Source organism: Pollachius pollachius (assembly GCF_949987615.1).
Source record: "Pollachius pollachius genome assembly, chromosome: 17".
NCBI lineage: Eukaryota > Metazoa > Chordata > Actinopteri > Gadiformes > Gadidae > Pollachius > Pollachius pollachius.
The window spans coordinates 20,823,958-20,847,846 of record NC_136950.1 but is presented as its reverse complement, the minus strand read 5'-3'; the positions used below and the strand labels follow the sequence as shown (position 1 = coordinate 20,847,846).

General features: G+C 49.1%; 1 protein-coding gene across 1 annotated transcript in view; it reads right to left on the bottom strand.

Annotated features, from left to right (window-relative positions):
- LOC307088963 (cadherin-18) overlaps window positions 1-23,889 on the bottom strand; it is a gene marked incomplete at both ends in the record, with an annotated part of 81,475 nt that overhangs the window by 6,933 nt on the left and 50,653 nt on the right. The window contains 3 exons of the mRNA XM_079755043.1: window positions 625-876; window positions 14,351-14,468; window positions 19,544-19,665. Of these exons, the coding sequence (XP_079611169.1) occupies window positions 625-876; window positions 14,351-14,468; window positions 19,544-19,665 (492 nt within the window). The remainder of the gene's footprint in view (window positions 1-624; window positions 877-14,350; window positions 14,469-19,543; window positions 19,666-23,889) is intronic.

The window sequence follows — 23,889 nt, the reverse complement described above, 5'->3', positions numbered from 1 at the left end:
CACCCACCTACTCCTCATCCTCCCGTCCCTGGTTCAAACCTCCTGAAGAACACACGGCCGTTACCCCTCGTCTTCTGCTCTCCTCCCCTTGCTTGTATGTTCAGCTCCATCCCTCTGATGTTTTACTTCCCTGACAGCATGGTGGGTTCCAACCCCAGCGTCCACAGCCTAACCTGTGGGCGCCCTTGAGCAAGACGCCCTTACCCATCTGACATCCGCTAGAATAACACCCAATACAAAATGCTGTCTCAAACACACACCTTGATGTTCACACAGACCTACGTGTGCATGCTCGCACACACACATGCACAAACATACAGTCCTTCTCACTGATAAAGCTTTGAAGGAATGTGCACAGAATAACACACACACACACACACACACACACACAACCAAAACCCCACTCACCCAGCCACACTAGGGCTGGGCGGTTTGGCCTAAGAATAAAATCAGTTTTTTTAAAACCAAACCAAATATATCCATTTCTTAAATTTGGATTTTATTTGAAGATTTTTACGTTTTTTTTTTTTCAATAATCTTTCTTTAAAATCGATTATTAACCATAAATTCCAATTCCGATTAAAAAGCGATTAATCGGCCAGCTCTAACCCCCCCCCCACCTACCCAGCAGTATGGCGACGCACAGCAGGATGGCGACCAGGGCGCCGGTGCTGAGTCCGGCCGCCGTCAGGAAGGCCTCCCCCTGGCAGGTGCGGGCGCGGCCCTGCCCGCGGCACGGGCACACGCGCAGGGTCAGGGTGCTGGTGCCGCTGAGGACGGGCTCCCCGCCGTCCCACACCACCACGGCCAGATGGTACAGCTCCTGGGTCAGGTGGCTGAAGCGGCGGCGGCGCGCCACGATGCTAGCTGTGCTGTCTGGAGAGAGGAGACAAGGAGAGGAGACAAGGTGAGGAGGAGAGGAGGAGAGGAGGAGAGGAAGGCTGTAAGACCGAGGAGAGACAACGCCACGATGCTAGCTGTGCTGTCTGGAGAGAGGAGACAAGGAGAGGAGACAAGGTGAGGAGGAGAGGAGGAGAGGAAGGCTGTAAGACCGAGGAGAGACAACGCCACGAGGCTAGCTGTGATGTCTGGAGAGAGGAGAGGAGAGAAGGAGAGGAGACAAGGTGAGGAGACAAGGAGAGGAGACAAGGAGAGGAGACAAGGAGGAGAGGAAGGCTGTAAGACCGAGGAGAGACAACGCCACGATGCTAGCTGTGCTGTCTGGAGAGAGGAGACAAGGAGAGGAGACAAGGTGAGGAGGAGAGGAGGAGAGGAAGGCTGTAAGACCGAGGAGAGACAACGCCACGAGGCTAGCTGTGATGTCTGGAGAGAGGAGACAAGGAGAGGAGACAAGGTGAGGAGGAGAGGAGGAGAGGAAGGCTGTAAGACCGAGGAGAGACAACGCCACGAGGCTAGCTGTGCTGTCTGAAGAGAGGAGACAAGGAGAGGAGACAAGGTGAGGAGGAGAGGAGGAGAGGAGGAGAGGAAGGCTGTAAGACCGAGGAGAGACAACGCCACGATGCTAGCTGTGCTGTCTGGAGAGAGGAGACAAGGAGAGGAGACAAGGTGAGGAGGAGAGGAGGAGAGGAAGGCTGTAAGACCGAGGAGAGACAACGCCACGAGGCTAGCTGTGATGTCTGGAGAGGAGGAGAGGAGACAAGGAGAGGAGAGAAGGAGAGGAGACAAGGTGAGGAGACAAGGAGAGGAGACAAGGAGAGGAGACAAGGAGGAGAGGAAGGCTGTAAGACCGAGGAGAAACAACGCCACGAGGCTAGCTGTGCTGTCTGGAGAGAGGAGACAAGGAGAGGAGACAAGGTGAGGAGGAGAGGAGGAGAGGAAGGCTGTAAGACCGAGGAGAGACAACGCCACGAGGCTAGCTGTGATGTCTGGAGAGAGGAGAGGAGACAAGGAGAGGAGACAAGGAGAGGAGACAAGGAGAGGAGACAAGGAGGAGAGGATGGCTGTAAGACAGAGGAGAAACAACACCACGAGGCTAGCTGTGCTGTCTGGAGAGAGGAGAGGAGACAAGGAGAGGAGACAAGGAGAGGAGACAAGGTGAGGAGACAAAGAGAGGAGGAGAGGAAGGCTGTAAGACAGAGGAGAAACAACGCCACGATGCTTGCTGTGCTTTCTAGAGAGGAGGAGAGGAGGAGAGGAGACAAGGTGAGGAGGAGAGAATGGCTTTGAGACAGAGGAGAAACAACGCCACGAGGCTAGCTGTGCTGTCTAGAGAGGAGGAGAGGAGACAAGGAGAGGAGACAAGGAGGAGAGGATGGCTGTAAGACAGAGGAGAAACAACGCCACGGTGCTAGCTGTGCTGTCTAGAGGGGAGAGGAGGGGATGGCTGTAAGACGGGCTCGGTAAAACGTCATTCGGTGTCTGAGAGACTCAGTGCATCACACATATGGGGGGGATTCCACAGTAAATTGTAAATAGTAAATGGACTACACTTATAGAGCGATTGGTCAATTGTATTTATATATAAACGAGTATAATATCCTTGATCACAGTGAAAATCTCAAAGATTCCCGGCGTCCCTGAATATTATTACACAATTTACGATGATATCGTACGTGCATGGTAAATGGTGAATGGTCTGCATTTATACAGCGCTCTTTAAGCAGTGGCCACTCAAAGTGCTTTACAATACTGCCTCACATTCACCCATTCATGCACACATTCACACACACGACGCGCTCAGGGACAACTCGAACCTCAGCTTGTAGGAGACAGTGATCGAACTAACGATATATTTAATACCTGTGTCTGAGGGTAAGGCCTCCCGGACACCTATAGTGTAACTCTGCGCTGTGTGGCGGATTTAAGATACAACAGTGATTAGTATAACGCTCATAACAGTTACACAACGATGGTACTAAAAAAGTATCATAAAGTTGCCGTGGGTCGTGACCATGGGGATAACAACCCCCCCCCCCCCCATCCTAAAACTATCAGCCCTGTCACATAGTGTTAGAAATCCATCCGAACCAGTGGGCTCACTGGCTCTTTAAGGGTTCGATTCCCTAACTCTGGAACGGTGAATGCCTCGCTCTCTTCAAAAACAGGGGAGAGGCTAGGAGGAAGCTAGGAGACAGCTAGCAAGATAAGCTACTCAGGATCCCGGTCACGTAATGTCCTCGCTTTAATGAAAATTTAGGAGGAAACTAAGATATAAAGTCGGAACATTGCGATCGGAACTCCGATCGGAACCTTTCGATCAAACGTCCAACTTTCAGCGTGTACACCAGTAGTTTCCTTAAGATTTCCAGCTAGGTTCGCTTGGCGGTATAGAGTGCTCCCTCCCTCCCTATCCCGTCCGGCGGTGTGAAAAAACTCCCTTATGCTGCAGGTTTCTTTTTTCACCACAGCTGCTCCGAGACTTTTCCTCCCACTCCAATCTCCTTTTCCACCGATGAATAATTAAAATGATAGACAGCCGGGATAACAACAGGACGCTCAGCCTTTATTTAGCCACCGCTGCCCGCCACTGGGAGGGGCTGGGGCAGAAGTGGTGGGCGAGGGGGGAGAGAGGGAGAGAGGGATGCACCAGGAAGAGACAGAGATATGGGAGGAAGAACAAGACGTATGAGAGAGGCAGAGAGAGATGAGAGGAAAGGGGATGGAAGGGAAGGTAATCGGGGAGGCAGAGAGGGATGCTAGAGACGTGTGTTTGTGTGTGTGTGTTCGTGTGTGTGTTTCTGTGTGTGTGTGTTTTTGATGCTGTACCAGTGTTTGACAGTGAGATAATGAAAGCAAAGGGAAATTGCATTTGCACTGGTAAGTGTGTGTGTGTGTGTGTGTGTGTGTCTGTGTGTGTGTCTGCGTGCGTGCGTGCGTGAGTTTGTGTGCACACATACACACGTGTGAGAGACAAAGAAAGAGGAATCGAGTAATGAAGAGGGAGAAAGAGAGAGAGGGAGAGAGAGAGAGAGACAGAGAGAGAGAGAGAGAGAGGGTACCCTGGTATTCACCGTGGGGATCTTCCTATACCCTCCGTGCTGAACGCCCGTCGTGCGCCCCACTTAACACCACCAGTGGGCCGCCTATAGTCATGCTAATACCGCCGCACACCAGGGCTCGGCCGACCGTACACTCGCTCACTTCCATACGCCCGCCAGCGGCGAACGCGTCCTCTTCTGCCCGCAGACAGGAAGCGGCGTTAGTAGTTTGTCCTTTAATATACCGCCTTTCAATTTTACCTTGGCGGTTCGCTGTGCTGCCGAAGTTACCTGCATCAAGCTGTTTACGTGTGTGTGTGCGTGTGTCTGTCTGTCTGTCTGTCGGGACGTGTGTGTGTGTGTGTGTGTGTGTGTGTGTGTGTAAATGTGTGTGTAAATGTGTGTGTGTGCGTGCGTGCATGTGTGTGTGCCGTGTGCACGTGCATGTGAGCGTCTGAAGGTGAGCAGCGCCTCTCGTTCAGACCGTCCCGCGGTACCCCTGTGCCCGCGATGTGACAGGTGTGACAAAAAACTGGAAGCGACAATGAAGTGAACAAACGACGCTCAGGCAAAATGTCCTCCCCACCTTCAAAGTGGCTCGGTGATGCTTTCACTGTGGCTCATGTGACAGCTGCAGTTAACGACGCCTCACGCATGTGCAATCACACCTGGGACGCTACGATAAGGCTGTTTGTGGAGAAAAACGGCTTTGTCACATGTTTACTTCATTAAATCTTAATGGCAGAGTTGAGGGTTTAAGTGGGTTTAAAAGGCTTTTAAAGCGACCCAGTGTTTTACATTGTTGCGCGCGCTTATATACCACACTATAGTACACCTCACTACTCTCGCTTTATCGCGTTATCACGTATACTCATATATTCTCTCTCTCTCTCTCTCTCTCTCTCTCTCTCTCTCTCTCCGTAACTAGGCTCTTTTACACCTTTGTTCATTCACACACACGCCCAAGGTCAAATAGACCAGGTTGGTTGAATAGCAATATAATATACAATATAAAAAGATGCCCTGATTTCCATACTTTTTGTATAAGAGTATTAGTACCCTTACTATCCCGTATTACTAATATAATATAACTTATAAAACTTCTGATTCCTCCTCCCCTCCCAACCTCCTTGCCTTCATCTGCTAGTATTTAAATAAAGAGAGCTTTTACTGTGCTTGATGAAACGTTGTAGACATCAAATTTACAAAAATTAAACACCGCTTTCTCTCTCCCTCTCCCCCTCTCTCTCTCTCTTTCTCTCTCTCTCAGAATGAATCTGGGAAATAATTGCTCCGATAGCAGACTATTAATATGCGTTTTAGCACTATTTCAGTCTTCCTTTTCAGAGTAGCAGCCTGTTTGTGACAGAGCTTGTCATCGGTAAGGCATATTGCAGCATGACTAAACGCTGTCATAATGCAGGCAGCTATGCCACAACGGATTGTACTTACATTCCAATTTTCACAGATCCTGCTTGTGTCAATACTCGACGTTCCCCCCGCATGGGTTCCAGTCAGCTGTGCTTTCTATCTGTTCAGTAAATAAACCTCTTGAGAACAATTTGTACTTCTGCACTTTGCATATGTGAAGAAGAAAATACATCTAACATGTATTTACTTCATTTTGTCTCAAGTCTGACACCTTTTGAAATCCATGTTATTCATCATTTCTGTTAGACTTGAGTTTCGGTTGAATAAAAAATAATTCCTGCTGCTATTGATTTTGTTTGTGTATCAAATTGATTCAAAAATAAAAGCGCAACAGCCCAGGCTCACACAAAAACACAACCATACCCAGTCCCGAACATTATATTCACAGAAACATACATTATGTGATTATTTTACTGTTGTACTCGACTGGGGGGGTACATCGAACACTGCTGCTTAGGGCCTTCGGAGGGCGGAGAGTACACAATAACCGCCGTCTGTAGGAATCCACTTACGCTTCAGCAGGCCGATCGGCGCCTGACAGTTTAGTCAGGCCAGTGGTCTGTTAATGACCTCCTGGGCACACACACTTTCTCTTTCTCTTGGCAGTCAGCTAAACATTAATAAAGCGGTAGAGCCTTAATATGTGCCCCGATCATTGACTCGGGGATGATACATAGTGGCATGTTGGCAGCTTTTCTATTTATTTTTGGTGTGGAAGAAGATTAGATGTAGCTGTGGAGACCCCCGCCAAGGGCTTGCGTTGATGAGATGGCGTTTATTAGCATGCGCAGGCTAGCAGAGTATCGACTTGACATGCACTCTGTGTATCGCACACACGCATATGATTTGGGTTTTGCATATAATTCACGGTGATTCTGATGTCAAAGTTTATAAAAATGTAAACACAAAAGACAAACAGATGTTGTGAAGCACTCTTCATCCTGTGCGAGAAACATCAATTTACTTTTTTTTCTAAGATATATTTTTGCATTTGTCTTCTTGATTATAGCGTGAGATAGAGAGGAAGGTACGGGAGATAGAGGGGGAGACAGGCAGTAAAAGACCACGGGCAGGATCGAACCCGGGTCGCTGCGTTCAGGACTGAGCCTATACGCTACGCGCTGTAGCCACTGAGCCTCAAACATCAATTAGCTTCACCTCCCACTGAGGTCTCGGCTATGGATAGACAGACAGACAGACAGACAGACAGACAGACTGATGTGGGGACGGATCTGTGATGCAGACAGACGACCCATGGGCCAGCAGACACTCTGACAGACAGACTGACAGAAAGCTGGCAGACAGATAGACAGACAGACAGACCAACAGACAGAGAGACAGACGGATAGATAGAAAGAAGGACAGACGAAAACACAAACCATTGGCACAGATAGCCCCGGTACACAGACAGACACACACACACACACACACACACAACCATGAGTCAGATCGGTAACACAGGCAGAGAAAGTAAATACACAGACAGAGAAAGTATTCACCCTCAGAAGTGCACTAGAACACTCTCTGCCTGCTCGGTTCAGCCTGCTGTTCCGGCGCGTTGTTTCGACCACCGCTGAGCACTTCAGATAATGAACACGAGGGACGGCCGTCGCACAGCTCCGTAATTCAGAGTGTGAAGTATGACTGGCAGGGCCGCTAATTACACTTCCTGCGCCGCCGCGACTCCACGGCTTAAAACCCAACATGGCTGATTAACTAACGTTGGAAAGGTCCACCGTGCTATAGGTACCGCAGAGCCGCGAGAGGAGCAGCGAAAATAAATGGATGAATGTAAGAACGTCAGGTTTGTTCAGTCGGAGATCATAGACCCTCCAACGCCCCCCCGCCCGGACCCCTCCCCAACGCCAACCGTTTGATAATTACCTATTCAGACACAGACGTCGTCGCCATGCGCCAGACGGCGGGATCAAGGCGTCGCGGCGCTCCACTTCCCGTCGGTTTTGCGACAGATGAGGAGTGAAGTCGAGTCGAATCGAGTCAAAAAGCACTTTTAACACGACGACAAAGACCTTCGCCTCCCGCCGGGGTGGAACGGAAACGTCTCCGCGTTTGTTGTGTTTCGCCATTTCATGTGTCACCCCGGATGGCTCTGACGAGCGTGGGAGGGGGTTGACCTGATTTCACCGCGGCAGCACCCCGAAGTCATCCGCCACACGGGAGGTTGATAGGATAGGAGAGTCGAGGGCCCCAGTCCTCCTGGGCGGGGGCCCGATGTCCTCAGTGTTCCTCCTCGGCTTCCCTGAGCACTATGCCCCCCCCCCCCCCACCCCGCTCCTTAATGACCCGTCGCTAAAATTAACTTTGCGTCCCTTCGGATAAAGGCGACTGCTGAATGTGTAAACGGATTGTAGGTGGTTGCCCCGCAGAATGAGGACAGACCATAATGAGGTGGTCCTTCACGTAACCGACCCTAGCTCAGCCCTAACCTCTACCTATTCCTTAATGACAAAAGGTCTCTCTCTCTCTCTCTGAGAGAGTGGTCCTTCACATAACTGACCTTAGTTGAGCCTTAACATCTACCTTTACCTTAATGTCATGCATCAGAATGTCACTGCAAGTACCTTTAAGTCAAAGCCTAAGGCATCAACACCCAGAACCATGGGCACTGGACCAAACAATGACAGTTGCCAAGCCAGCGATGGTAGATGCCTTTAATGCGAAGAGAAGTGGCCCTTTCTACACGCTTAAAAAATATATATATATACTTTTTGATTTGATATTGTTAAGCATATCTGGCGCCGGCTTCTCTTACTGACTCACATAGCGGCGGGCGATATCAGTAGCGGGATTTTAAATAAGATAAAAGCTTTCAGGAAATCACTGGGATTCAAATAAGATAAAAGCTTTCAGGAAATCACGGTTTTACACCAGCGCCTACATAAAAGCTTTTCAGAGGGGGGGGGGGGGGGGGGGAGTTGGTTGCAAAGCAGACCAAAATAAACCCCAACAAGGTGCACATATCAACGTGTATTAAGTCAACGTGTATTAGTCAAAACGAACACATTTTAAAATGGTCAAGGCAGGATGTGTGTTAAAAAAGCTAAAGGGAAACCGTGGACTCACCTTGACTGTAAGGATTAAAAGAAACAAAAAAAGTCCCATTTGCAGTCAGACACAAACCAAAAGACCAAAGGCAACACATGCACAGCCTGATACTTTAGTCATTATCACCGAAATGTAACCGAGGCAGAAAGGAGGTCAGCAGAGCGTTAGAGGCCTGTGAGTGTCGCTTGGAGAGAAAGAGAGACAGAGAGAGAGAGGGAGAGAGAGAGCGAGAGAGAGACAGAGAGAGAGAGAGAGAGACAGAGAGAGAGAGAGAGACGGAGAGAGAGAAACAGAGAGAGTCAGAGAGAGAGAAACAGAGAGACAGAGAGAGACGGAGAGAGAGAGACTAGGGTATTAAACCCTGGCACAAACTAGCTGCTAACAGTCAGTCTGTCGCAGCGAGAGAAAAAAAACAGGGCAATGAGAGGAAGAGGCCTTGTTGAGAGGAGGAGAGCTTAGCTTCATTATCACAAGACACTAGTCTGCAGCCCGGCGCTCTGGCCCTCTCTCCCCCGCCCGCTGTAAACACAGCACGCAGCTCTGGAGGGGAACGTGGGGAAAGGCACATGACAGGGAGTTTCTTCTGGAACGTCGGGACGGGAAGGGTGGGGATCTTTGAACTGGTCGGCCGGTGGTTCAGCGGCGGCGGCTCCGATTGGCCGAAGCGGAACGTTTGACGAAGTGGACCGCGGGTTAAAGTGTGTCACGGCGAGAAGTTGATATTCTATGAATCGAGGGTGATAGTGCTGGGGGGGGGAGGCGGGTTGGAGAGAGAGAGAGAGAGAGAGAGAGAGAGAGATAGAGAGAGAGAGAGAGAGAGAGAGAGAGAGTAAGAGAGAGAGAGCGAGAGTAAGAGAGAGAGAGAGAGTAAGAGAGAGAGAGAGCGTAAGAGAGAGAGAGAGAGAGATAGAGAGAGAGAGTAAGAGAGAGAGAAAAAGAGAGAGAGATAGAGAGAGAGAGAGAGAGTAAGAGAGAGAGAGAGAGATAGAGAGAGAGAGAGAGAGAGAGAGAGAGTAAGAGAGAGAGAGAGCGAGAGAGAGAGAGAGTAAGAGAGAGAGAGAGAGAGAGAGTAAGAGAGAGAGAGAGAGAGAGAGAGAGTAAGAGAGAGAGACAGCGAGAGAGAGAGAGAGAGAGTGAGAGAGAGAGAGAGAGAGAGAGAGAATGTGATGGGTATACATTTTGTATGAGGCGATAAGGAGAGACCGGGGTGAGTGTCCTCTGCCCTGCCTGAGAGGTCACTTAACTCTCAAGTGTCCGCTCCGCGTAGGGCGATTCAGCTTGTAAGGGACCCGGGTTCGATACGACATACCGACTGTGCTCTAGATCTTTCAACCCACTGTCGAAGTCAGAGTGTTTTATTCGTCATGTGCACAGTATAACACAGGGTCATGCTGAAGCGTAGAACACAGGGAAATTCCATGTCCTCTACACAGAGGGAAGATACAGAGCATCTGTCTCAGCCTTCATTCTTACCAAAGATGCCAAAGTAACCACACATTCTTTTTTATTTTCCTTTTTCTGCTTTTATTTTATGTTGTATCAAGAGCACAGGCATGCACACACACACACGCACACAGGCACACACACACAAACACACACACACACACACACACACACACACTCACACACACTCACACGCACTCACACGCACATCCACTTTCATCTTTTGCTTTCAGTCTGAACATGGCAGTGGATCAGTGTGTTAGCGTGTTGCACTCTCTACTACTACTCTGCAAAAGGAGTTTTAAAACCCCCACCCCCGCCCGGGGGAGCCGAGAGAGGTTTGATTATTATTATTTTATTTCCATGTCATGTCACGTAATTGGTCCGTCCCACATGGGATCATGTGACAGGGGCGTGTGTCACACAACAACAGCCTGTGGGAGGGGCCGCAGCAGTGGATAGGGGGCGAGGGAAACCAAAATGAAAGGAGGCATTAGTCTCTCTGCCATTCCCCCAATTTACCAATCCATTCGCCGCTCCAAAGCCTTTCCGGGATAATATTCGCCTGCCAAAATGTAAAAGAATAAAATAGCAAAACACGCTGAAAACTGGATTGATTCTACCTGAATGCCCCCTCTTGGTGTCGAAGGATAAATCGACAATTAAAACGTGATGGAAAATCCTTTAGTGTTTTGCAATATGAAAAATATCACACATTTTTTTAGGTGTTTGTAACGAGAGATAATGTCTGATATTTTTCAAATTAATCCGTTAATTAAATGTTAACTAGGACCTAGGACCTAAAAGCACTTTCGTTGTTTACAAGTGCCCTTGTGTTTGAGATAACTATGACAGTCTTCAGCCGTTACGATGGGCTCTAATCGAACAGCGGCCATCTTTGTTCCATCATATTCCTTATCACTAGCTAGGAAGGGTTGCTGAATACAGAATTCTGGCTCCCATTCTCCCCACCTAGAAGCTAGAACCAAGGCCCATAAGCATATCATATCTTAATAACCAGTGCCTTCATAACCATGACTCCATGCCTGCATGCGTTACTGGTTGTAGTTCAGATTTTAAAACAGGCGGCCTCTGTAATCCATAACTAAACAAGCAACAAGCACCCTTCTAGAAAACCAGATTTCAGAATCGTAGTTTGCCGCGTTCACACTGCACACGTCCGTTGACAGTTCTCACTGACTCTGCATGGGGCGCTCTCGAAATGCATTGTGGGTCCGTCCGTTCTGCCGGCTCCGTTGCCTGTGTCAAAAAGTTTAGAAATGTTTAGCTTTTCAGGCAGCGATGGATCCGTCGGCCAATCAGAACGCATTATGCAAATACACGCAAATACACGACTGTGATGATACTTGGAATCTGTCCAATGAAATCGCCTTTGTGACACAACCCGGGAAAACCCATCTGTCAAAAAGCCAGGCCGGCAGCGGGGCATTTAAAAATGCTGCGAGAAGCAACACCCTCCTTGCGAATACAGGAACCATTTTGCAATAACAAGCAGGAAGAAGCAGGAAAAAGATAGCTTTGTTAGCGGGAAGCGTTTTGATTGGCTGCAGGCTAAGTCTACAAAGACTACTCCCCCATAGGTCAGACACGCCCTCCGTCATCCGTCAACGGACGTGTGCAGTGTGAACGCGGCGTCACTGGCTGTGGTTCAGATTTTAAAACAGGCTGTAATACATGCCTGAACAAGCAACAAGCACCCTTCTAGAAAACCAGATTGGAGAATCACAGTCTAGTAAGCTCGCTTGAATGTTAGCACTCTGGGGGTGCTGTTATATAGCGGTCAATACTTGCCCTATTCTGAACACAAGCGCAACAAAAATAATCAACATACTCCACAAAGACTGGCGGTCTGCGGAACACAGCATGTCCAGGCTGGTCTCCCGGTCTGGACTTTGTTTTCAGAGAAGTGTTTTTTTTCACATAAAAGCCTCAGCTAGACGACCAGAATGGACTTTGTAGTGTTTTCGGAAGCATGTTTCAAAGACACATCACAACGCGGTTCCAAACCGGCCACCGCGACAACAAAAGACGTTGCTGGGCGATTTGAGCCTTGAACATTCTCGTCTGTGTTCAAGGGGCAGGGGAAAGCTTATCGTTCAAGTGTGAAAGTTCACATAAGTGTTTTGACTGGGCCATCTGGGGCTGCTAATTAGCCCCTTCTCCCAGACTAAGTGCATGGGTGAAGCAAAACCAAGACAACACACGGCCGCCACGCCAAATCTCCTCGTGTAAACACAACCCGTTTCAGCTTCCGACCCGTCTATCCCCCACACCGTCAAAACGCTCCGATGCAGGTGAAGGTGTCGTTCAGAGTTCACCTAGACTCTGCATAGGGTCCCCACCCCCCCACCCTCTTACGCACTAAATGTATATTGTACCTCCTGGCACTTAAAAATAGTACTAAGCATCGTTTAGCGTCTTACCCTAGTAATCTTTTTTGGACACAGGGAATGGGTTAACCCAGCGATTGTTAGTGCTCGGCATTTGGGTGAACATCCTTACTGGACCGACAGCGATATATCGTTTATCCTTCTCACTCAGACGTATGTTAGGTGGAGGAGCACAGCCGGCCCGTACGGCCCTCGTGGTTGGTAGGTTGACCTGTCCATTACACACCTGGGCGGGTCCATCCCATGGGTGATGTCACTAAAGGGTCGATTTAGCTTTACATTCAGAGCATTTAGCAGACGCTCTATCCTAAGCGATTTACAAGTCCAATAAGTACATTGGTCAGAAGAAGGAGGAACAATATATCGCTGTCGGTACAGTAAGGATGTTCATAGAACCAAGTGCCATGCACTAACCATCACTAGGTTAACCCATTCCCCGTATACAACAGAGATAGCTAGGATAAGGTGCTACACAATGCTAACTAAAACATACAATATGTGCATACATTAGGTGCCAGGACGCACAAACATACAATAAGTGTGTAAATGGGCTGTGTGTGTGTGTGTGTGTGTGTGTGTGTGTGTGTGCACGGGAGGGAGGGGGTAATGGGGGAGGAGATGCAGAGTCTAAGTGAGCTCTGAGCCTTTTTGAAAGGTCTTGTAAAGGCAGGTCGACGCCACGGCTGGTGACGACATCGGAGCCCTCCAGGTCTACTCTGATGAACACAGAGAGCATCGCACGCTGAGCACACAGATGAAAGATGCTTTGGCCACCGTACAAGACGCTTGTCTGAGCATCTCGCATTATCGCAGGGATTAAGGAAGGAAAAGACGAGAGAATGCAGCCCGTAGTGACTTATCTAAAGTGTGTGGTTTTATCGCCAAGAGTCCCGATGGTGTGAGAGCTGCTCTCTGTGGATCTCACACGCGTTTGACTGCATGCTGGAGAGCTTAGCACGGCGTGATGCAGATGAAGACCAACATCGACGTGAGTGTGGGTGGGGGGAGGAGGGGGGAGATTTCCACCTGAGATGGAGGGGAGGAAAGGGGGGAATGTTGTTGCTATAGTAACATCGTGGGCACCTATTTCGACGCATAGAGGCTGATAAATGGAGAGGGAGAGAGAGAGAGAGAGAGAGAGAGACAAAGAGAGGGAGAGTGAGACAGAGAGAGAAGGAGAGATAGGAGCGAGAGGAGAGAGAGCTAAGAGCATGAGAGAGAGAGTGGGAGAGAGAGAGAGAGAGGGAAAGAGAGTTAGGAGAGAGAGCATGAGAGAGAGAGAGAGAGAGGGAAAGAGAGATAGGAGAGAGAGCATGAGAGAGAGAGAGAGAGAGGGAGAGAGGGAAAGAGAGATAGGAGAGAGAGCATGAGAGAGAGAGAGAGAGAGAGGGAGAGAGCATTCCATTTGACCACACCATGGAAACACTGCTGTTACTGCTGTGTTTGACTCACCCTTTTAAATCAAAACCCCAGTAGTAAGCTTGTCTCCAACTGTCAACATTCACACACACACACACACACACACACACACACACACACACACACACACACACACACCACGTCCCTAAGGTAGCAGGGAATTGACGGAGCATCTGGTACTTAGGTATGAGTCAGAGATGACCCCTTTATATATATATTATATATAAACTAACAGATGACACACACCTAACAATTCAAAGCCATCAGAAAACTCTTCTTAACCACTTCGCTGGGAGACGGATATTCCCGCCAGATGGGAATCACTGCTCTAGTTGTTAGGCTGTCTAACGCCCAGGTAAAAGGGTCTGGGTTTGAACCCCCGATGTCTGCAATCTGCCCATCGACCAGGTACCCTCGAGCACACCTCCCTGCTCCTGAATGACACGCATCCAAGAATAATTCAGTGCTCAGCCACTTTCTGATAACAGCGAATTTAAAACACTAATTTAGGTAAAGGGTGATTGAGGGCGATGCCCCCCCCCCCTCAGGGGAAGCGCGTCGAACAACAAACAAAGCAAAACGAGGAGCTAAATCACTCCCATTAGCAAGATTGCCAAAAACACAGAATCGACTGCTGCCTACCTTCGTTGTCCTTGAGGGTGAAGTTGGGGTTGGTCGGGAGCTGGCTGGGCAGCGCGAACGAGAACCGCTGTCCGTTGGCGAAGTCGTCCTTGTCCACTGCCGCGATCGTCTGGATCACCTGGTGGGGTTTTGGCGGGAAGAGAGAGAGAGGGGGGGGGGGGGGGGAGGTAAGGAGAATGTTAAGCAAACGGACAACAACGCAGCGAACCATCTGCGACCTTCACTTAGCCGAGCGCACGTCGCCGCTCGGCTCGTCAGCCTTAATTGCGAGCTAGGCCGAGCGTGTTCCCGGCGTTCAGACGGATTCCGTATGAGTTGTTGGGGCGTAATTGGTTTCGCAAAAATTGTCAAAAACAAAATTCCCTTTGACCTGTGAACAGCTGGGCCTGTTACTCTGACCCCTCCCTCTGTCTCCCCCAATCTCTCTCCCTCCCTCACCCTCTCTCCCTCGCCCTCTTACTCCCTCTGTCTCCCCCAATCTCCCTCCCTCCCTCGCTCTCTCCTCTCAACGTCTCACTATCATCTCTCGCCCCTCTCTCTCTCTCTCATCTCTACCTCTCTCGCCCCTCTCTCTCTCTCTCTCTCTCTCTTATCTCTTCCTCTCTCTCTCTCGCTCTCTCTCATCTCTCCCTCTCTCTCTACCTCTTTCTCTCTCCCTCTCTCTCTCTTTACCTCTCTCGCCCCTCTCGCTCTCTCTATTATCTCTAACTCTCTCTCTACCTCTCTACCTCTTTCTCTCTCTCTCTACCTCTCTCGCCCCTCTCTCTCTCTCTTATCTCTACCTCTCTCTCTCTCTACCTCTCTCTCTCTCTCTTATCTCTACCCCTCTCTCTCTCTCTCTACCTCTCTCTCTCTCTACCTCTCTCGCCCCTCTCTCTCTATCTCTACCTCTCTACCTCTCTCTCTCTCTCTATCTCTCTCTCTACCTCTCTCTCTCTATCTCTCTACCTCTCTCTCTCTCTCTCTCTCTGTCCTGCAGGATCTGGGCTTGGCGAGCGTTTGGCATTTGCTCGGCAGTGTTGGCATCGAACAGCGTCAGGGGCAGCCCCTTCCACCAGCGTCAGCTTGTAAGCATTTACTGGGAGAGAGAGCGAGAGAGAGAGAGAGAGAGAGAGAGAGAGAGAGAGAGAGAGAGATGGAGAAAGAGAGAGAGAGAGAGAGAGACATAGAGATGGAGAAAGAGAGAGAGAGAGAGAATAGAGAGAGAGAGAGATGGAGAGAGAGAGAGAGACAGAGACAGAGAGATGGAGAAAGAGAGAGCAAGAGAGAGAGAGAGAGAGAGAGAGAGAGAGAGAGAGAGAGAGAGAGAGAGATGGAGAAAGAGAGAGAGAGAGAGAGAGACATAGAGATGGAGAAAGAGAGAGAGAGAGAGAATAGAGAGAGAGAGAGAGATGGAGAGAGAGAGAGAGACAGAGACAGAGAGATGGAGAAAGAGAGAGAGAATAGAGAGAGAGATGGAGAGAGAGAAAGAGAGAGAGAGCAAGAGAGAGAGAATAGAGAGAGAGAGAGAGATGGAGAGAGAGAGAAAGATAAATAGAGAGACAGATAGAGGTGGAGAGGGAGAGATAGAGAGAGAGGTTTAGAGAGAGGAAAATAGTCTGGCATATGGTGTCTGGGAAGAGGAGAGAGAGAGAGAGAGCGATGGAGATTGACTGGGGTTTGGAAGATCTGGGAAGAAGGAGAGGGGGAGATAGAAAGAGAGAGAGTAGGACTGGGGGTCGGGGGTCTGACTAGAGGCGACCCATTACCAGAGACGCCTCAGGCCCTTCTTATGCTCAGATGATGATGATAGGCGGGGCGGGGGCGGTGGACGCTGCAGGGAGTTGGCCAGCCCGCCCGCAGTACGTCGGGGGGGGGATGAACGGGGTAGTGATTGCCTGATCGGTTAAGCGAGAGATCGACAGAGTGGGTGGGGACGTGGGCGACCGGCCGAGTGAGGCAATGAGGGAGGGAACGTTGATGATTGAGTGAGTGAATACGCGAGGGTATGCCGGCGTCAGGCAAGTGCATGATTGAGTGAGCGAGTGAAACGGTGTGAATGAGTGAGTGGGTGAATGCATGAGTGAGTGAGCGAGTGAGTGAGTGAGTAAGCTGATTAGTGGGTAGGTTCGTGAGTGAGTGTTTGAGTGACCGACTCACATACTGCAATGGAGCGAACAAGTATGTGATCTCATTATCGTGTTTGTGTGCGTGTGCGTGTGTGTGTGTATGTGTGTGTGAGTATATATGTGTGTTTGTGCATGTCTGCGTGTCTGTCTGTGTGTGTGTGTCTGTGTGTGTGTGTGTGTGTGTGTGTCTGTGTGTGTGTGTGTGTGTGTGTGTGTGTGTGTGTGTGTGTGTGTGTGTGTGTGTGTGTGTGTGTGAGTGTGTGTGTGTGTGTGTATGTTTCTGCTAGAGGAGGAGGGGATCCATGGCGGGAAAACTCCATCACAGGTCCTCCGGTTTGGACACCTGCCAACCCCTGCGCACACTGCGGCACCACAGACCCACTGTGAGGGTGTGCGAGTGTGTGTGTGTGTGCGTCTGTGTGTGTGTCTGTGCGTGTGGTTTGTGCACCGTGTGTGCGGTGTGTGTGTGTGTGTGTTTAGCATGAAGTATGTGCCCAGAATAGCCAGGCCTCTCTCCAGGGATGGCGATATCCTAACACGGAGAGAGGAAGCACTCTTTTCTCTTCCCCCGCCCCGTTTACTCTCAGCATCATTACGCATTCAGCACGTCGCCTAACAGGGCGCCATGACAACCGTGTGTGACAACATATCCCTGGCCCGTAAACAAGGGGAGCTGAGCCAGTGACACTCTGTGGGTTTTTTTCATGTGTTTCCCGGAGCAGTTGAACGTCTCCCCAATACCCTTGGACACGCTGACACGGAGCCCGACCCGACCGCTTCTGCTGCCTGGAACCTGGGCGCTGGGCCTGGAGATAATGCATCCCGTTTGGCTGTTAATGATCGCTTTTAAAACAGCTCGCAGGGAAACGATTAGAATAACACCATCCGGTTGTTAGGGTCCGATCCCCCCCCCCCCCCACTGGGAGGCTGTCAATCAAGCTATCACCAAGCAGATATGTATACATATATATAAAACATGGATTTTCTTATAATGAGACATGAAGATTCTTCTTATAATGATTATAAATGATTCAGAATGATGAATAGAAAGGCAAGAATATTGTCTTATCGCTATCATTACATATGACATATCTAGGTATATATATGACAGATATAACATATTCCTGGCTATTGTATAATTGAACATGGGTATGGAAGAAAGGCAACTGTAATCAATCTCTGTCACAGGGGCATTACAATAAGTAAATGAAAGATACAGAAACACAGGGTTCAAATAACGAATGTAATCACCACCATGAAGGTGCGCTGTGTGTGAAACTGTGTGTGTGTGTGTGTGTGTCTGTGTGTGTGTGTGTGTGTCCACTCCCTGTGCTTTCTTTATTATTAATAGACACGGGTTGACTCTTTTCATTATGAAGGCCTCTTGCATAGATGGGATCCCTGGGGGTTTCCCCTGCCTCGGTTGGTCTGTCTGTCTGTCTGTCAGGGATATTTACCTCCCCATTCCTTAAATGCGATGTCACCGTGGAAACGGCAAACGCCGTTCCCAGCCCCCGCGGAGAGGACGTCAGCCGGGGGGGTGTACGGTAGGAATGGAGGTGACGCAGACCGCGGCTCGGTTATCTTAACATAATCTCTCCGGGGGGCCTGTCCCGGTTCAACTGCGGTTCGAATCCCACCGGGCCCCCCCCCCGAGATAAGATAAGATAATATAGCACTTCCCTGATCCCAGAAGGGAGATTCAGGAGTGTCTACATTTGATGTACGATGCTCCGGATAAAATGGTGCATACATACATACATAAACATATGAACTATGAATTTAAACCATTCTTCCATGTTCTCTCCCATCCTACTGAGCCCTGGCCTGTCTCCGCTCTCTCGTCACAGCCTTATTCATGTCACTGATTAGACGCGAACATCGCTATCGCCTCCTAATTCCAACAAATCACAAGCCACCGACCGCCGAGAGAAAGGGAAAGAAAAAAAGGAACACTTTCGATTCAGAGGCTGTCGCACGCTGATGCCGAGATACTGGTTTTTCAAATCAGGGACGAGTGTGATTAGCTGCCTCTCTCCCCCTCGGCCTCTCTCTCGCTCTGGTTACGTCCCATTGTCTCTCTCTCGGTATCTCCTTTGGGTCATCTCAATGTGTGCCTATCTCTCTGGTCCTGTCCCTATGTCCCTCTGCCTCTCTGTTTCTGCCTCAGGCCCTCTCCCTGTGTCTCTCTATGCTTCTCGCTCTCTCTTGTTCTTTCCCTATGTTGTCTCTCTCTCTCTCTCTCTCTCTCTCTCTCTCTCTCTCTCTCTCTCTCTCTCTCAGTGCTAGGGCTGGTCCAGGCAGCCGGGCGGCTACAGGAGACAACAGTGGTGTGCATTATGCATGTGTCCTAGACAGCTCAGGGAGGGAGACCGATGGTGATAATGCATGGCTCTCAGCACGCCCTCTGAGACTTGTGTGTGTTTCGGTATGTGTGTGTGTGCATGCATGTACGCGGTTGTGTGTATGTGTGTGTGTATGTGTGCGTGCATGTGTATGTGTGTGTGTGTGTTTGCATGTAGGGTGGATGTAGAGTGGTTTAACATTTGTATGGGGACCTGGTAGTGCATGTGTAATGAGGGTGAGTGAGAGTGAATTGGAGGTGATGGGTGATGGGTGATGGGTGTTGTGTGTGTCTGTGGGGGGGAGGGGGGGGGGGGTAGTGAGAGAAGGTTGAATTGAGGCAGTCAGGGAAAGATAGTGTGAGAGAGAGAGAGAGAGTTACAGACAGCAGGAGGAAGAGTGAGAGAACATAACAAGGGAAACAGAAGAAGGTGAGCGGAGGGAGAACGAGGGGGACATGGATGGAGAAATAGACAAAGAGAAAACGCGAAATAAAGCAAGAGAATGATGCAGCGAGAAAGAGGCTCTCTGTCTCTCACACTGAGAGAGACAGATCGAAGGAGCGAGAGAGAGCAAAAGAGAGAGAGAGTGAGGGAGAGAGAGCGAGCGAGAGAGCAACAGCGACAGAGACAGAGAGACAGAGAGACAGCGAGAGAGACAGTGAGAGACAAAGAGAGAGAGGAACAGACTTAACGCCTGGGGACTTCTTATTGTTCAGAATGTTTCTCTCTCCTCCACCCACCTGTCCCGGCCGTGAGCTCTCACACACGATGACCTCCTCGTCCGTGGCGACCTCCGGGGCGTTGTCGTTGACGTCCAGGACCTGCGTCGTCACGGCAACCTGACTCAGGAGGCTTGGGTTGTCTGGAAGGATCGGGAGAGAGAGAAAGAGAGAGAGAGAGAGAGAGAGAGAGAGAGAGCAGGGTAGTTAGGGCACGGGTTCGATCCCCATCGGCTCCAGAGAGAACAAACGCCGACCGAATGAGAATGATTTAATCGGACTGAACTATGGCTAGTACCACAGTGGTCCAGCCCCTACCTAAACTATCACTATAGTAGGGCAGAAGGGTTCAGGGACTAGAGTGGTCGACCCCCAACCCGAAGCTACTGGCTTTGAACCCCAATTTCCAACGCCAGCAAGCCTTGGAAAAGCATCTCTTAGAGGGTAGGTGAACCCCCAAATCCTTTTTTACAGGTTAAAATAGTTCTGTTTGGGTTACTTAAAGTCCTGGAGAACGTAATATTTTACCCAAATGTAATAAGGTTGACGAACAGAGGAAATGGGTTGTGGGTTTTGAATGCCCTTCACACTCTTCACGCTCTCGTTTAAACCAATGTTTCCGTTTTTTCTAAAGATTTAAAGTAACGACTGCTCAGATCGCAATTTTCTTTACTTGCGGGTGGAAGTTCCCCTGTGACATAACCTTTAAGAAAAGGAAAAAATCTAAAGACTGATATTACTGTACTGTAGTGGAGCAGGATGGTCTAGTGGTTGAGCTGTACCAGCAAAAGGTTCTCGGTTTGAACCCAAACCTCCAGCGACTAACCCATGACCATCCACGTCCAAAACAACTCACTCCTAGCTGCTCCGTTACTACATGTTGCCAAGTCTGGATAGAAGCGTCTACTGATCTCCACAATAACAGCGGGTGAGACCTTAAAGCAGGCCTTCACCATCACTCCCAGCCTACCCTCCATGGCCAGAAGCACCACTGCTATCTGTTAAATGGAACTCATTGCACAGTCCCAATTACACAACACAGGCGCCTTTGGATCGTAATTGCAAAACAGGCAAAAGGCACTTAGGAGAGTAACACAGGAAGGCAGTACACGATAATTCCTCACAGGAGAATCTTAAAAGGGTAACATCTTGGTGTTTCTAGTTTGCAGTAAATTGATTTCACCCCTACCCCACCATCTCCTCGGCCAAAACTCTTCCTCGGCAGGAAGTAGTGAGCCGCATGCAGGAGAGAACTAATCATCATCATCATCATCATCATCATCATCATCATCATCATCATCATCATCGCCATCATCATTGTGGCAGTTGTGGCAGAGAAGTACAAACACAAGGTTTTACTGTCCGAGATAGTACTTCATATAAAGCACTTCATATATTTTATATTTGCTATGTAGTATGGGCTCTTATCATCCGTCCTTCTTAAGTCTTAAGGACTTAAGGAGTCTTTAATGGTTAGGGGCATCTCGCCCATGGATGCCCACACACACACACACACACACACACACACACACACACACACACACACACACACACACACACTCTTCGATTCAAATATATATGGAGTTTAGGCAGGTGCTCAGAGATTGCCAGGACATTGGGAAGCACAGAGAGTCCTTCAGACCAAACACTAGCAGATCTCATAACACCACCATAAGGCATAGTGGTGGCGGGGGGAACGTTGTGAAATACAATCACTCAGGGCCCTTCCTGAACTAAACCCTGAAAAGGTGCTATTCAAATAGCTTGTGCTGTTGTTGTAAGTGGCAGAAGCAGTGATAGAGGTAGTATGAGCATATAGTTAGGATGCAGCATTCATTATTGTAAATAGAAAAGCTAGTAGTAGTCGTAGTCTTTGCTGTATAACTATATCACTGCCACCATCCTCCCTCCCCCGACCCCCACCTCTGTCTTTACCCAATTCATCCCTCTCACCTCAGACGAGGTCAACAGAAACATCTAACCATACCACCACCTGCCCCCTTGACACTATCCCTTCCTCCCTCCTCCAGGCTGTGTCAAACGACATCCTGCCATTTCTAACCACACTTATTAACTCCTCCCTCACTTCTGGCATTGTTCCAACGTCTTTCAAGACTGCCAGAATAAAGCCTCTCCTCAAAAAACCAACGCTTGATACCACTGACATCCAGAATTACAGACCGGTATCTCTACTTTCATTCCTCTCTAAAACATTGGAACGTGCCGTCGCTAACCAACTGTCCTCCTATCTCTCATCTAGCAACCTGCTTGATCCTCACCAGTCAGGCTTCAAAAAAGCACACTCCACTGAGACGGCTCTCCTCGCGGTGACTGAGTCTCGTCCCTCTCATCGGTTCTCATTCTCCTTGACTTGTCTGCAGCATTTGACACTGTGAACCACCAGATCCTCCTCGCCACTCTCGCCGAGCTTGGCATAGCTGAATCTGCCCTTTCCTGGTTGACGTCCTACCTGATGAATCGCACTTATCAGGTAACATGGAATGGCTCCTTGTCCAAACCTTGCACGCTTGATACAGGTGTCCCTCAAGGATCGGTACTGGGGCCTCTTCTGTTCTCCCTCTACACCAGATCTCTGGGCTCTGTAATTACATCCCACGGCTTTTCCTATCACTGCTATGCTGACGACACTCAGCTATTTCTCTCCTTTCCCTCATCTGACAAAGCCCTGATTGCAACACGCATATCTGAATTGTCTGGCAGAAGTCAGCACCTGGACAACTGCCCATCACCTGAGGCTTAACCTCAACAAGACTGAGCTCCTCCTAATACCAGGGAAAGATTGCCCACACATGGACTTACTGGTCACTGTTGAGAACATCAGTGTATCTCCTTCTCCAACTGCCAAAAACCTTGGTGTAGTGTTGGACAATCAGTTATGCTGCACCGCAAACATCACTGCGGTGGCCCGTTCCTGCAGATTTGCACTTTACAACATCTGCAGGATCCGGCCCTTCCTCACAAGGGAAGCAGCTCAGCTTCTAGTCCAATCACTGGTCATCTCCCGCCTCGACTACTGCAACTCGCTCCTGGCTGGACTCCCTGCCTCTGCGATTAAACCCTTGCAGCGCATCCAGAATGCGGCAGTGCGCCTCGTGTTCAACCTACCAAAGTTCTCACATGTAACCCCCCTCTTCCGAGACCTCCACTGGCTCCCTGTAATAGCTCGCATCAGATTCAAGATGATGGTACTGGCATACAAGGCAGTCGATGTAACTGCCCCTGCCTACCTCCAAGCATTAGTAAAGCCACACACCCCAGCTCGATCCCTCCGCTCAACTACCTCAGCTGGACGTCTGGTACCGCCATCGCTAAGAGCAAGCAAATGTCGATCAGCAAAGTCAAAACTTTTCTCTGTTTTGGGACCTCAGTGGTGGAACGAGCTCCCTACCGATGTCAGGACCGCAGAGTCGCTCACCAGCTTCCGCAAAAGACTCAAAACTCACCTGTTCAGAGTTCATCTCAACTCTGCATAGAAACCAATGCACAGCCACCATTGAATGTTGTACATCCTGGCACTTGTACATTGCACTTATTCAAGGTACTTAATTGTGTAGCATCTACAGTAGCTGCTATCGCTGCTTTACACGGGGAATGGGTTAGCCTAGCGATTGTAATACTTGCACTTGGTTCTATGAACGTCTTTACTGTACCGACAGCGATATATTGTTTCACTTCTTATGACAAATGTACTTATTGTAACAAATGCATTTATTGTAAGTCGCTTTGGATAAAAGCGTCTGCTAAATGCCCTAAATTTAAAAGTAAATGTTATAATATCATATATATTAATATAATTATTAATATTATTGTAAGTAGTAGTAGCAGTAGTAATTATAGTAGTGGCAGTAGCAGTATCACTACATGGTTCAGTTTTACCATTCGTCGTTATTAGTAGTACAGTAGTAATAGAAGTTCTGTATGATTCTGTTGCAGTAGTGAGGGAACAGTTTTGCAGAAGTCCAGGAAGTGATGTGTTATGTGTCTGAAGACAGACGGCAGCTTGTTAGAGAGGGCACTGTGCCCATGCTAGCTCCATAGAGCGTCGCTCACATCAATATCCCTTTCATTTCCTTCCTGCCTGGTTTTACTCACTGTTCCACAGCAGCAGAAAAACAAAATAAATAGATTGTCAACCTTTACCGCCGCATAGTTTCAGGCTTCAGTACAGGATGTAAATAATACGGAAACTAATGATGCAGCAATACAACAACTATTTGCATCACACTTTTTCAACAAAAGTACAATGTACTGTTCCTTGTGGTTGTAGTGTTTAAATCCCAGCTGAAAGGTTGTGTGTTCTGACCCCATCGTCCTCAGACTAGCTGTAGGTGTCCTTAAGAAAGACG